Source organism: Corvus moneduloides, chromosome 2 (assembly GCF_009650955.1).
Source record: "Corvus moneduloides isolate bCorMon1 chromosome 2, bCorMon1.pri, whole genome shotgun sequence".
Lineage (NCBI taxonomy): Eukaryota > Metazoa > Chordata > Aves > Passeriformes > Corvidae > Corvus > Corvus moneduloides.
The window spans coordinates 92138130-92153229 of record NC_045477.1 but is presented as its reverse complement, the minus strand read 5'-3'; the positions used below and the strand labels follow the sequence as shown (position 1 = coordinate 92153229).

Below are 15100 nucleotides of genomic sequence, written 5' to 3'. Positions count from 1 at the left end.
TGAGCTTTTCTTATTCATTTATCCATTTTTATCATTACTCATTCCTTGTTTAAAACAAAAATTAACAGCCCTGAAGCTTCCTGGAGTTTAAAGCCAGGAGAGACCGCAAGATCGTGTCTACTGCAGACTGTTATATTTCACCCTGTTGTCTGTCTTATATAATTGGGTTAGAGTTAAAAAAATGATCAGACGTCTGGAGACTAATATACTGTGGGCTACAGGCAGAGAACAGAAAAGGCTGGAAGTGACACCGCTGAGTTCTTTGCAGTGACAGTAAACAAGTGAGGTAAAACACACTAAAGCAGTTCTAGCAGAAGACCTCTGCTCTTCACTTCAGAGAACAGCCAAGAATGGAAAAAGAATCTTTAGGTCTTCTGATACGTGGAAGAAATGTTTTCCCTGTCCTGGACCTGTCTGGGCATGGGTTTGATGTTAAAAATGTGAGATAATGCTGGCCAAGAAAATGATAAAGTTTCTCTGTGTCATTGCAGAGCTTCCCCCCATCTGGTTGCTCTTCTCTGATTGGGGTCATTCTCTGAGAGTCTCTGGTCAGCACCTCTGACCAAGACAGAAGGTGCTTCCCCTCTCTTGTCCTCTAGGGTGACAAAAGTCTCTTCCTGGCCCCAGAGGCAACTTGCTGATGCCCTGAGCGACATCTGATTTCAGCAGTCCTCTGCTGCAGCATCACAGACATTTTTGCAGGACTTTGGCCACGTCCACAGTTTCCTGCTCTCCCTGCCATCATAAAGGAGGGGATTCATTAAGATCCACAGCTGGATGAGGTCCCCACAGCCATCCAGCCAGAACCTCCCCACGCCCTGCAGGCAAGGCAGGTGATATATATAGATATATAGATATATATGTGTATATAATCCCAACACTCCCTTTAAAGGCATTTTCCTCTCTGTGCTGTCCTGAGTAGTTGATTATTTGTAGTGATGTCCACATCTCTGATGGATTGGGATTTTGGGGAGGGTCATAGTGGGACAAGAGAGGAGAAGACCTAGCACAGTAGGGTTGTTCTGGCAGGGTATGGAGGAGAGCAGTGGGAGTACCAGTGCTCCCTCACACAGCCCGTTATCACATCCCTCTTGCTGAGTCCCAGAGTGCCTGCAGATGGACTGGAGTGTCTTCCTGCAGTGAAAGACAATGAGTGCTGGAGAAGGAAGGAGGGGAAGAAATGAAGCCGGGGAGCACATTTCTCCTCTAGGCTTCTTCTGTGGCTCCTCAGCCCTAGGAGGAAGGAGGCTCCTGCCCTGCGGTGCAGGACTGCCCTCTGCAAAATAGGAACTGTGGGTGAGAATTGAGTCTCGGTCTCCCTGGTAGGGATGCCTGCACCTGGAATTTGAAACAAGGTTAAGAATCCCTGCTTTGTTCCCCTCCACCTGGGAGTTTTACAACAAATCTGTCTGGCCTGAGGTTGCTTAAAATGATGGTTCAGATTGGTCTGTGATGGCAATTAGTTTTCTTCCTTATTTACTGCCACACTTATTGTATCAACTTAAGCAAATAGTTTTGCTAAAAGGTTTGCTGTGACAGTTTTCCATGTATTTCCAGCTTTGGTTTATTTGGTAATGGGTTTTGATATGAGCACATGCCAGGACTCAGAGTTTTCTAAATAAAAACCAGTCTTCTCCAAGCTGACCTGACCCACTGCAGACCTCTCTCTTTAGACACCTGACCAAGCACCTCCTTTTTCTAAGTTGCCACATCAGCCTGAACTGGCCACCTGAAGTCATGGGTGAATGAGGTGTGCCCACCTCCTCTGAGTGCCCTGGCACCACACCAGCTTTATTGGGAAAAATTGCACAGTCACCCCGAAAGTGATGTCCCTCTGTGAGCCATAGGAGAGACATTGGATGCAGTGAGGACTTAGCAGGGCAATAGCCCTGCCCAAACGTCATCTTAAGATCTATGAAAAGTTTCTCTCAGCTTGGTGAGTGAGGACTGTGTCTTTGCAACTGCAAACAGGAGAAATCTGATGAACACAATCAACATAGCCCTTCATGGATCATGTGTCTTATCAGGCATCTCTGGCCTCCTGATCTGCCTGGACACACACTTTTTTTTTCCCCCTACAACCACCTAGCCCTCTCCTAGCCCTTGAGTTCATCAGCCCTTTCAAAGAGCTGCAATCACCATCAGGAGACACTTTATGCTGTCAGGGAGTTTATTCCCGCAGTTAGGAAATCCCCATGCTGAACAAGAAGACAATTGTGAAATGGTGATACAAGGGGATGCAGTTCCCTTCTCATGTACACTCATTTCAAAAAACTCAGTTTGCTGCATCATGAGGTCAGTAGGAGCAATGTGGTTCATTCAGTTCACATTTCAGCTTTTCAGCACTCTTGGTACCAAAGGAACAGGAGAGCTGATGGGATGCTGGCTTACCATGCCAGGTGAAAGCAGCACTCCTGCTCCCCAGAGCTTTCTGGGGAACTAGTGAGGGATTGCTTTACCTCTGTCAGGCTGCAAGGAGGCCCTTTAATGTCTGTGTGAAATTAGTCACCCCAGGAGGAGTCATTTTTAAGTTTCTGGAGCTAAAGGCTCAAGTCCTTGCAAGATTTAAAAGGTTAAGCTGTGTTGTTTGGAGTTGATACACTTTGCTATAAATCCTATAAAGGGCAGAAACAATTACCAGATGTTAACAGGTTATTACAAGAGCAAAACCATAAGCAATTCTTGTGTGAATCTGCGTGTTGGGATAAACAAAAACCAGTGACTGAGGAGCTGTAGTGGGAAGACATCCTCTAAAAAGAGAAAAAGATCGCAGGGAAGAATGATGGATGTAATGGTAAAAGAAATTGGTGTGTATTGTCTGGCAAATACAGGCTCTGAAATGTCAAGAGAAATGTTTCTCTCTACATCAAAAAGACATTGCTTTAATGCTGTCCTGGCTACAGCTGAAAAACAAGCCATCTTTTTTTTTTTTTTTTTTTTTTTTTTTCCCCCCTTCCAAAAGAAGTTGCTTTCTCAGTTGTGTCAGGCTATTTTGCAACATGGCTGTTTTCCAGCAGTGAAACAGACTTTGATGCAAACAGCAGTTTCTTGTGTAAAAAAACCTCTTTTGGCATCAGTGGTATAGATCCAATCAAAAGTCAAATACCTCACAGAGCAGCTTAGGGAAGAAAGAAATGTCAGAAATACTTAACCAAATCTTTTAGAATAGCTTTGTCTGAAATTAAGGAATTGGGTGTGTATACTGACATGAATGCATGTAGTGCTTTAATAAACAAGGGAAATACGTAGGCCAGGATATTCTAAATGCTATATGCATTTGTAAAGCCCTTCTTAAAATAACTGGAGTTTTATAAATGAGCAAAGATACAACAGTGTGGAATTAAATATGCATGCATAAGCAGTGTTCTGAAACAATGACACTTGCATGCAGAGGGTGTTATCTCCCTGTGTAACGTTGTTTGGATTAGTTTTGAGTATGTTTGCTTTTAAAACACTCAGGGAATCCACAAGCTAGTTTTGCTTGCTGTTAGTGGTTTGACTTTCAAAAGACTTTAAATTCTGGCTCTGACCTTTCGCCTGCACAGATGTACAGCAAGAGTAACCACTCTTTGCAGTCCTTGCAGGCATAAGATGTTCTTTTCCAGTTATGAGACTTACATGTCATAAAGAACCTCTGCTACAATGTGTGCACAGAGGCTTTTAGATCTAAAGAAAACATGTCTCAGCTTCAAAGAAACCTGAGGCCATCTCTAAAAAAGACAAAGTTAATCCCTAAATCTCAGGGTAATGGTTAAATATCTCTTTGCTGTGTTTATCCATATAAGCAGCACACAGAGAAAGGTACATTTGAATACATGAAGTATATCTGTCTGTCAATAGACAGAAACAGATGCATACTTTTCTTTCACTTTCTATGTGTGTGTATAAACCCATGCACAATAACAAGTCAATCATAGCTCCTTTTGTACATAAAGATTAATGTTTTATCTTCACCTTATTGTTCATACAACCAGTCTGACCCACATTACAGGATAATATCCAAATATCAATGAGAAGTGTACATGTTTATTTCCAGAATATTTATGCAGAAGAAATTTCATCTATAAGATCATAGCTTTAGTCTGAGGAAAAAAAGAAGTTTTAATTAAAAAAAAGTTTTAGTAGGATACTAAGGGAAACAGATACCTGCATTAAATGGGGTTGCAACAGAGAAATTTCCCCCCTCTGGAGGACCATTGAGGCAGCCAGCCCTGCTACTGTCCAACCCTGTGGAGGAGAGCTCAGGGGATTCTGAGCTGCAGGAGGGAATTGAGAAGGTGGCTGTGGTTCACTTGGCTTCAGAGCCTATCCTCAGTGGTTGATCTGGAAGCTGTGGAAGTGGTGAAGAATGCAGACAGAACAGCTGATCTTGTGACTGTCCCATGTGTGTTGGGTGGCTGTGGGGAAGACATGAAGGCTTCAGCAGCCTCTGGGTGTGGTTTCAAGTGGCAGCAAAAGACCTCAGCAGCTTACATTAATTGCTGGTTTTAATACCTAGTGACATTATGCACAGACTGGCTTGACAAGTTCGGACCTGGTATCTTTCCATTGTTGGTGGCTTATCCCAAGGGGAAGAAGGGACTCTTCTCTTTCAAGAAAGCTTGAGGCCAAGCCAGCTCCAAGGAAACCAGGGAAAGAAGCAATCATGAGGTTAAAACTGAATGAATGAGAGACAAATTGCTGCCAGCAATATCCTTTATTAGCTTATGAAGTTATTAAGTAAGGAGTTGAATAGCACAATGTTTAAAATAACATGTTGTAATATGAAATTAAGAATATAATTTAGACTTTAGTTTTATTCAGAAAATCTCCCAAGTGTAACACGGAAGGATGAGGCACAGCCCTGCTTCGACAAAGGAGAAATGAAACACAGGGCATTTGTGGTGGCTGTGATCTGCCAGAACTGGCTCAGCTTTGGATGGAGGATGCCACTGCTTGCATTTTGTACTTCTTTGTTATCTCCCTAAGAGTGGCATTTACTAGCTGGGAGTTTCTGTGCCAGCTGCTGTGCATGTGACATGCAGCAGATGCAGGAATTAAAATCATCCTTTTGAGTACTTTTGGTTCCACTCTGGCTACCCAGCTCCTTAAATGCTGTGCTTTGCCACGTGGTGAACCATAAAGGCACATGGACTATCCCATGACTAGATAAGACAGAGCTTGTTCAAGGTGATCAGTCATGAACCAAGAAAGATGTGTGAATGGCACTTCCCTTGGGAACGGTCACTTCCTGAGAAAGCTTCTTGCCTCTTTGTGTCCCTTAGGGTCCCAAGAGCTTCCTAGGACAGTCTCAGGTCACCTTAAACTGCCAGCTCGATTCACCATGGATTACTTCACCACCTTTCATCCTTCTGGCTGGAACAATGGTGCATATATGCTGCCAAGAAACCTTATCTAATTGGAGGTGGGAGGATGTAAAGGACCTCTGGGCAATGGGAAAGATAATAAATAGTGAATATGCCTCTTCTACCCCTTACAGTAATTCTGGCTGCCAGATGAGGCAGCAAATCCTGTGTGGGTTGCATCTGATGGGTTTTTTTCTGAAGATAAGGCATTTCCCCTGCCTTGTCTGCCTGTCTGGCTTTCTGCAGCAAAGACTCTCAAAGGAACGAGGGCAGAATGTAATTGCTTAAAGACACAAGAAAGCCCTTCCCAGCAGCAGATCAGGTCTTGATCCTCTGTACATGATACTACTCTGCTGTCCTAAGTTGGCTCATACAGATACATATAAAATCTTTAATATTATAATAAAGAGCTTTTGTCCCCTACTATCAAAGCGACATTTGGATACCATCTCCTATGGAATGATACCTGGCTCTAATTTGACTGCCTTCTAATAGGCATGACTAGGATGTCTGGCATCTCATGAGAGAGAACTGCCTGAAGAGTAAGGGTGCTTGGTGACTTCATTAGAGTGTCTGCCTTATGAAAAACATTGTTATAATACCAGCCTCCAGACACCACTGTAGGACTGGGAACCCTGTTGTGCCAGGCAATGCACAGTGAAATAACAGCAGGATGAATCCTAAGTTCATGAGGATGACAGAGAAATGGAAGCACAGGTAGCAGTAAGACCATTACATGTCAGAAATAGAGCCTGGGCATAACAGTCATTTTGTCAGTGTGGATTGTGTGGTGGAAGCAGAGGAGGAACAACCTTGGTGTTTACATAAAGCTCCTGTGGTGTGACAGGGAAAATAGGACAAAACACAAAGGGGGATTTGGAGTCGCAGCAACTAAGATGTACATCATTAGCAGCATCAAGGCAGAAGCCAGGTTCCCAGTATCATCAAAAAGTGTGGGTGGATTTAAAAGGACCTTCAGGATAAAGACATTGGAGTTTTTGAGCACCAAGACATTACAGACGGTGAAGGAGGGTGAAGAGGTGGTAGAAGAGGATGCATGTGGTGGTGTGTCTGCAGCTGTACAGCCAGAGAGCTGTTCCTCAGCTCTGAGGAACTCTGGATATCACCTTCAGTCATGGCAGCTCATCCGTGTGCCACAGCAGTGCTTTGGGAGCTGCTGAAGTGTAGTGCCTGGTTTTACTGGGCAGTGCACTAATAGCTCCTGCCCAAATTGCCCATCACCTAAAAAGGTGCAGATGGGCTCACAAGCATGGCTGCAAGCAAAGAAGGGAATGTGATGGCAGATGCATTAGCAGACATCACATCATTTCAGCTGTGTGTGTTCATTTATGAAGATCCTAATGAGGTTTGTCCTAAGATACTGAGAGAAGATGGGCTAGAAGACCTTGACTTACTAGTGGTTGTCTTGGAGAGCTGGGGAAGTTAAGGGGAACTGACTGATGTCAGAAAAACCATTCCAGGTGAAGTGGTGTAGTCCTTCCATGTCAGCTGATGCTAACACCATTTCATCTCAAGTGCCAGTTCTGACCATCATATTTGAAGAAGATTTGAACCAAACTAGGACAATTCCTTCAAAAGAAAGACTGATCTAGAGAATATGATTAATCAGAAAAGTTAAAAAAATACGGAAAACATGGTCTAAGTCTTCAAATGCATAACAGGCTGTTGCAAGGAGACTATGAGTAATCTGCTCGTGTCCGTAGTGTGTAGAAGTAGTTAAGGATTTGAATTAGAGCAAGGAAGATTTAACTTACCCAATAGGCAAAAAAAAAAAAGAAAGTAGAAAAAAAGAGCTGTGCCATAGGATTGGTTGCCTAGGGAGACTCTGAGACCTGTCCTGTTTTTGGAGAGTTATATAGATACATATTTGTAAGGAAACAGTTTCTATGAAACTGATTTTTCAGCTGATCTTGCCTTGCAGTTGAGGGACAGACTACATGACATATTGAGATCTCTCCCAGCCTTGTTCTTTATCATCCTGTAAAATGAGATAACAATGAAGTGACGAGAGCCAATGGAAGGCAAAAAAAATACAGTGATGGGAAAAAGATTATGGGAGGAGCAGCTATTGTCATGCAAAGATGGGGTTAGGTGGGATGCAGAGAATTGGAGTAACGGGCTGTGCAAGAGGGAGAGAAGCTCCTTCAGTGTTCAGGGCCTCTGTTTTATCTGTGCCACATTTGCACAGCTGGACTTCTGGTTTATTTCTTCCAGAGGTTTTCCTGCAAGATGGCATGAGGTGAATGTGAAAGGAAATGCAGGCATCAGCTCGCAAAACATCTTGCTTTGGCATTAAAGCATGGAGCTTTTTCTCTTTTTCATTTTTCAGCTGACATAGGCTTTACAATGTTTTCTTGTTCAAATAACTAGTCTCTGGTGAGGTATAAAAATGACTTGAGAAAATCCCTGAGCAAAGCAAGTTTGTGGGCTTTCATAATATGCCTGTGTTGGCAGACTCCAGCTCTTGGGAGAGCATCATCCTTTTCATCTCCCATGCTTTCCAGAGCATCTCAAATGTGCCTTCAGAGATATTTGCTTACTTTCCTGATCAGGACCACATTCTGCCAAACCAGCCCATAGCGCTCCACAAATGTGTCTGACAGTTCCACAGTGTCCCATGGTTGGCTCTACATCAGCAGAGTAGCTGAGCCCCCAAGGGACCCTAGGGCAGTAATCCTTTCTGGCTGGGTCTGCCTCCTCCCAGGTCCCTGAACAGGGTGCTGACTAAGTAACAAGCTTTTCCTAAGAGCAGGACCACACATGATTTGAGGACGAGAAGCTTAACTTCTGTTCTGAAAGAGCCTTCTGTAAATTTTGGTACATTGGTGGCCAGAAATGGCTGGGAAAGGTAAAATCAACCTTCTTGGGTCTAAGGTTGTTAGTCCTGTTCTTCTTCCTCATTTAAACTACAGAGAAGCTCTACCATTAGCTGGGAAACTTAATTTTGTGTTCAGTGTGAGTCAAAAAATGGAGAACCAGGGGGATGGAACCAATGGAGCTGCTGAGGCTCTTCTCTTGACCCAGTTCTGTTCAGTGAATAGACAGGATTTCCTGCCACAGACTATTTGAATACAGAGTATTTCTCTTTCCCATAACCCTGGATTCTGCATGTCCTTGGGTAGCAGTTGTGAGGTCAGCAGGGTAACACTTTTAACTTTCTTCTCCAGAAATTGTCTCTTTTTTTGTGTGTCATTGAAGTCTCAGTTCTGGTAGAGCACAATGGAAGTTACTGGCCCCAGTGAAGAGCATGGTCAGCATCAGCAGGGATAAGTCAACGTAAACCTCACATCAAAAGACCAGGAAGCCACTCTGAGGTTTTAGCAGTACTTCTGTGTGCTCAGACACCACAGACTGCTGTGCACAGGCACCCATGGCACATGCAGACTCCCGGGAGCTGGGGAGGGAGGCTGCTCCTGAAGGGATGGAAGGAAAGCAGGAACCAGACTAAGGCATGGGCTGCTGCTGCGTGGACATCAGAAGAGCAGGAGCCAAGGGCAGCCACAGTGGGGGGAAGAGGTTGCCTTTGCAACAACACAGTCCCTCTGTGTCCACCTTTGAATTGTCTGCTGCTTGTCTCTAAGATGCCATGGAAGAGGGAGCAGAAGGGGCAGACCTTGGGAAATAGGTAAATTAGTGAAGTTTGATTAATGTTTCTGTATCTCCCGCATGTGAGGGCAGTGACACTGTGACTCCAGCTGAAGAAAGATGCAAAGCATTTCTCATCAGTAGAATGATAACTTAAACCCATGAGCACAGGAAAATTGCTCTCTGGAGACCAAACTAAACGGAATTCCTATTTATCCAGGCTGATTTCATATCCTGGGACCAATCAGTATATTGAGAAAGTATGAGCTGAAGCTGATTACAACTCTTTTTCCTATAACCATGTACATAAATAATCTGTCAACAGAGAAAAGCATGCCTTCCCCCGTGGCTGCCAGAGACTCTGGAAGAGATCCTGACACTCCTACAGAACCAGCCTGGATTTCCATTGCAAGGCAAAAGCAGAGGGGCATGCATCAGGAGAAGGAACTCGACAGAGAAAAGCTTGGGGCTCCAAATAATAAATTGAATACAGAGAAACAGAATAAAGGAAACGAACAAACAGAGGTACTTGCAGCACAAATTTGTGATGCTTTTGTATCACCTCCTGTAGTACTCTTGGGATCTACTGCTATGTTACCAGTCATGCCATAGCGATTACAGATACTTAATGAGTGCAACTATAATAACAAAGACACTGCTCTCATAAATGTGTTACAGATTCAAAGCTCTCTGACTATTCAGATATGTAATTTTGTATCTCCAAGAAATCCTGGAACTATGTGAAGTGTGTAATATTTCTTGGCATACCTACCAGATCTAACATGTGTATTGCATGCTAAAATATCCAAAGTGAGGTGCTAAATTGTAGTCTCTGATCTTTCTCAATGCAGAGGAAATATGTTCTCTCTAACTATCCTTCTAAGCACAGCCTTTCATTGAACCTCTTATACCTCCTGACTGATTTAACACTGAATGAACAGCTTGGTCCCAGAAGCTCCTAGGTAAGAATTTTTAGAGCCTTGAGAAGTGAAATAGGATAAAAATAACTTTCACACTTGCAGAGAGTGCCAAGATATAAATTCTGGTTCCCTGTATATGGATAATTCAGAAGCCCATGTGGTACCATGGAATATGGGCTGACACTGCCTCTTCAGAGATCCCATGCAAAACAGGGTGATACCTGTAGGAAATGATCTTCCCAGATGACAAAGCTGTGCCAGCAGAAGTGCTTGGCATGAATCCAGAACACTAACCTGCTGCCTGTTTTGTGTCCTGCACAAGTAAGAACCCTGGTCTGATGCAGGAGAATGTGTGTCCTGTACCGGTGCAGCACACCCAGAGCAAATGGCCTACTTTCTTGCTTCAGGTGGTACTGCTAGAACCCCAGACAGGTGTATTATATCCTGGAATAAGAGAAGATTTCTAGATGATGAAAAATAGCAGTGGTTAGATTAACAAGAAGTAATACCTAATAAGATGTCTAGGCAAACTTCTGAACTGCAGTAATGCCCAACATAATCCCAAAATAGTTTCTATGTCAGAACAGGAAACTCCAGATTTTAGCTGGCAATGATCCCTGAAATTCATGCCATGCACTTTATTTCCTTATAGCAGCTAACAGAGAAGCATGCCAAGATGCTTCTGACTGCAGCATGTGAGGCTTGGTGCCACTGTACTACTCCCACTTTCTCTTTCTCCCACATGGCACCAGGCACTATCACTTTAGGGTAGCTTTTGATACTGGCAAGAAAATCTATTGGAGGATGTGTTTGATTTCTTCTTTATGAAAATCCATTTACCATCAACTGTCCAAAAATACAGTGCCCCAGCCCACAAAATTTGAGAGATGGAAGAAAAACATGAGAGAATGAGGCTGTTTCCAAATCCTATGTATGCTAGTAGAGATGTGCAAAGGACTTGGAATACATTTTGCAGTGAAGACTATCATTATCTACTCACACCATTATGAATAAGATATACAGAGGGATAGTTTTAATTTGTAAAATTGAATATCATGGATGTTAACATGAAAACACTGTAACTTTCTGAACAGATATCAGCTCACGGGAGACGATTGGGACCAATGTCTGCTGAACTGTGGCAGGCACCCCATCCACTACCTTTGCTCATGTTCTTCCAAACTGAACTCATTCTCCCTGCATTACTTGGATTTTATCCCTTTCTGTGCCTAGGGGCCAGTGAAGCCACAATGGAGCAAACCTTCATACTTGGCACCTAAAACCACTTCTGAAGAGCAGAGGAAAGACACAAAGTCTGAAGCGAAGTCCCTGCTGAGAACCGATTCACTGTCACATGATGCCCCTGGTAAGAAACAAAATGCTTAAAATGTAGGCTGTTATCTCACAACCTTGTCAGAAGAAATCCTGCTTGAGTGTGCTGCAAAAGGAGTAGGGGATAGAGCCTAATCTCTTCCTCAGCCCCACATCAGCTAGGGCAAAGAGTTTTCTCAGCACTCACGTCTGGGGTTTTATTTGGTGGCATATTCTTTTGACCAGTTTGATTACAAATAAAAGAGTAACAAAGGGTAGCCAAAAACTTGTGTTGAAAGAAATGTGAATCAAGAACTCCAGGCTCTTTCACAGGACAGAAGCCCAAACGCACTATCCCAGTGTAAAATGTAAGCAGGAATATTTTCAGTAGCAGTCAATTTAAATGTGGCTTCCTAAGCAAGCTGGAATGATGTGATCACAAACTGTCTGACCATCAGTCCTCCCACAATGAGTTTGTTGTAAATCTCTTTGGTAAATTAAAATTTCAAGGAAGAGTGGAAGTCTTGAAGTAATAAAATTCCTGTGAGGTGGGGGCTGAGTAAAGGAGGAATTCACAAGTGAATACTTTAGCTAATGAAAAGACACTCTCTTCTTTGACCTGGGTGTTAACATAAGGCACAGTAAGGAATCCAAGTCATCATGTTGACTTTTGGTAAATTTAAGGATCAAAAGATATTAGTGATGAAAAAACTGTATTATTTAGAGCAAAGAATGGTAATTTCCTCAATAACTTATTGCAGAAGCAGCTTCCATGTGAAATGTAAAGATTTTCTACCACAGGGCAAGGCATGGGAAGTATTCAATAAAAGAGGGTGTTTAGTTGCACAGCAAGTAAGTGTAAAATGTCCATGTGTTTTATTCACAGTAGCTCCATCACCTGCACTGGTGGATAAGGAGGAAATAAGCCACTTGAAGAAAGTCAGTAATGCTGCTCCAGATCAGCCATCATGGATGGAGCTGGCCAAAAAGAAATCTCAAGCTTGGAGTGATATGCCACAGATTATAAAATAGAATGATGCAAACAAGTAGCTTCTTTCATAATTAAGTCAACTACTTAACTGAACTCCTACAGACCAGCTAATCACAGTGAAGAATCTCTTGATACAGAAGGGTTTTATTATACAGCTGTGGAGAAAGTGTGCAATAGGTGCAGTCAAAAAGTTTACCTTCAGTTTTGTAGCAATCAGAATTGCAATGGCAATGGATTACTTAAATTATGCTAAGGACATACTTACCCTTTGGAAAATAAAACTTTTGCCTTACGTATTTCCTGCATTTTCTGCTTTTAATGATGTTTGCATCCAAACAGGATCTTTGCTAAACTTTGCTGAACTCCTGTTGTTGCTGGAAAATTCTTGTTATGGTTTTCTCTGTTTACATTTATAAACTGTGCATTAACGTCCTGACTCTGTTGATGTGTTTCACTGGAATCACATGACACACTTTCTACCAAAGCTGTTAGGCCCATGGAGGTATTCTTGAATAGCTGCTAGTGAGTACTCCATTAAAATGTGTTGCTTGAGCTGCATGTTTGCCAGTGGTACAGTTTCTGGGGTTAGGTTGCCTTTCAGGAGGCACAAATACACACATTTATGTGTGACCATGAAAAAAATTCCTCAGTTCTTTCTGTGAGCAACCTTGGCTGCACAGTGCAGTAAGGAGACTGAACTGCAGTTGGAAGCTCATCAATGCATTCACAGTTGCTTTCCTACCTGAATTCATCTGGCTGCAACTGGCTTTCCATTATGTCAAACCTCATGCCCAGTTAGGAGGATGGTGTTAATAACAATGGTCAATATGAATTTAATTAAAAAATAAGAACTGAAAATCCTGGAGCTTAAGTTCAAACTGAAATGCTGGGGAAAACTGTGAATTTCATCATGACATCAGCTTCACATATCACCCCCCACATAATCTTAATTCTTCTCATTAAAATCCAGTAATATACAGATAGCACATCTGTACTTGACTACCTTTATGTAACATCCTCGTGCTCATTGGCCTGAGTCTCCCCCACCAGCTTGTGACTCCCACTCATGAAGTCTCCTAGGCTCTTCACCTTCGCTTATTTAACAAGATTGACAAGATAAATCATTTGCTGCTGATTGACTGAAACTACTCTGAACATATTTTAAGACCTCCCTATGAGTTACAGAAGCAAAGGACAAACCCTGTGATACCCCACTGCTAAGACAAACATTTCGTTTTGTGTATGCATGGGTGAAGTACTACCTTAGCACTGCAATCCCTAGGTTTATTTATATTTATATTAGTGGTTTTGTTTTTCTTGTCACATTACATTCTCTTTGGAAATATGTGGGGAGACTTTAGGAAATGTAGGATTTTCTAGCACCTGCGTTTGCAATTTTGAAGACGCGGGAAGGAAAACCCGAGCCCTCTCAGTCATGACAACTGCATTTTGCAATGAATAAACAGAGAGTTGGGCAGTGAATATCCAAGACACTGTTAAAGGCTTTCAGTCAGGTTGTCTTTCATTGTTAAAAATAGGAGGAGGAAAAACTAGTTTTGTGTTTGTCAGAGCCTTAGGACAGAACCAGTCAGCCTGCATCCCTGCTGGGATCAGCCTGCACGGCTGCTGGGGGCCTGGATGGGGCCGTGCACAGACCTGCTGCAGCCCATCACAGAGCTGCCAGTAGTCCCGACCCAAACAGGGTTCTGCCAGCTGTTGCAGGGTTTTCTCCTTCCTGCAGATGGTAAAAGGCAGTGTGAGATACCCACTGAAATCAGAAGTGGCAAGACAGCTCTCTGTCCACACCAGATCCACACCAGAAATAGTAACTTAATTACAGGATCTGCAACCTTGCGCTCAATTGCCCAAAGGTTGGTTGTGCAAAAAACTTTCACACTTCTCCCCCATAAGCAAGCATGAACAATCCTTAATCTCAAGTAATATTTTTTTCTTTTTTGGTATTCATATTCTAGGACCTACAGTAGAAACAGGCACATTTTCAGATACAATAAAAACCATCTTAACTCCCTCTCTTTCCAAAACACCCTTTCTGAAACAAATAACTAATTAGCATAAAGTGTAATGTTACGATATGCTATTACCTTTTGTAGGAGTCTTGAAAAAAACCCAGTTTCTCTATTAAAGGAATATAACATGTAAAAAAAGACCAAATTTGTACCCTCTAATTATTGCCACCCCATGAAAAGGTTTTCAGGAAATGTAATTAAAGGTACATTCTGTGTTCTTACAATTCCCTCCCTGTTTAAAACAATTAAAACTGTGTTGAATCATGACTGAATTCCTGGAGCATGATCTGCGCAGCTGTATGGGGAAGAGTACAAAATCTCTTGCTCAGGAATAATGGAGATGAAAGGTGGAGGTATCATGGCAAGACCTGCACCACCCCGAGGGGAACAAGGCCTGTGTCCAACCACCTTGTGGACATGTCAAGGAGAGGAGGTGAGGGAGCAACCAGCGCTTCACTGGACACAGGCCTCCTCCTTGTGTGATTTGGGATCTAGATTTGGGAGCATGCCGAGGCGGGAAGCATGGGCTGCACATCAGCCTCTGCTTTGCCTTTGACTGTGACATGATCCAGGTATTGCTGCCTTAGGGTTTCCAGTGGTTCTGCTCGCCTTCAAGTTTCCAGTGCCAAGTGGGTGACAATGACTGCTGTGTGTGGTGACAACCAGCATTGTGGATTCCTATGAGCTTATGAGCAACCTTCATCTGACCTTCAAGGCAAGACTGGAGCCCTGAAGGCTGCTCAGGCTTACCTGAAACAAATTCAGGATCTTGACCAATTCTGCCATAATTATGGACCAATTCAAGTGTCTCAAAATATGCTTCAGAGAATCACTAATATTATGTGCTTCTTTTCTCATGGTGCACAATTACAATGGAAGTGATTGCCACAGGAGGTTGTA

The 15100-nt window shown here is 42.9% G+C and overlaps 1 protein-coding gene across 7 annotated transcripts in view; it reads left to right on the top strand.

Moving 5' to 3' along the window:
* The window catches only part of CRACDL (CRACD like), a 51868-nt gene extending 37401 nt beyond the window's left edge, over positions 1 to 14467 (top strand). For 5 of the 7 annotated variants that reach the window (XM_032100334.1, XM_032100338.1, XM_032100332.1 and 2 more), the window contains 3 exons: positions 9277 to 9476; positions 11105 to 11237; positions 12069 to 14467. In XM_032100334.1, the coding sequence (XP_031956225.1) occupies positions 9277 to 9476; positions 11105 to 11237; positions 12069 to 12214 (479 nt within the window). In that variant the 3' untranslated portion in view covers positions 12215 to 14467. The remainder of the gene's footprint in view (positions 1 to 9276; positions 9477 to 11104; positions 11238 to 12068) is intronic. The other 2 variants (XM_032100337.1, XR_004238383.1) reach the window with 2 other exon arrangements.
* The last annotated feature ends 633 nt before the right edge of the window (positions 14468 to 15100 follow it).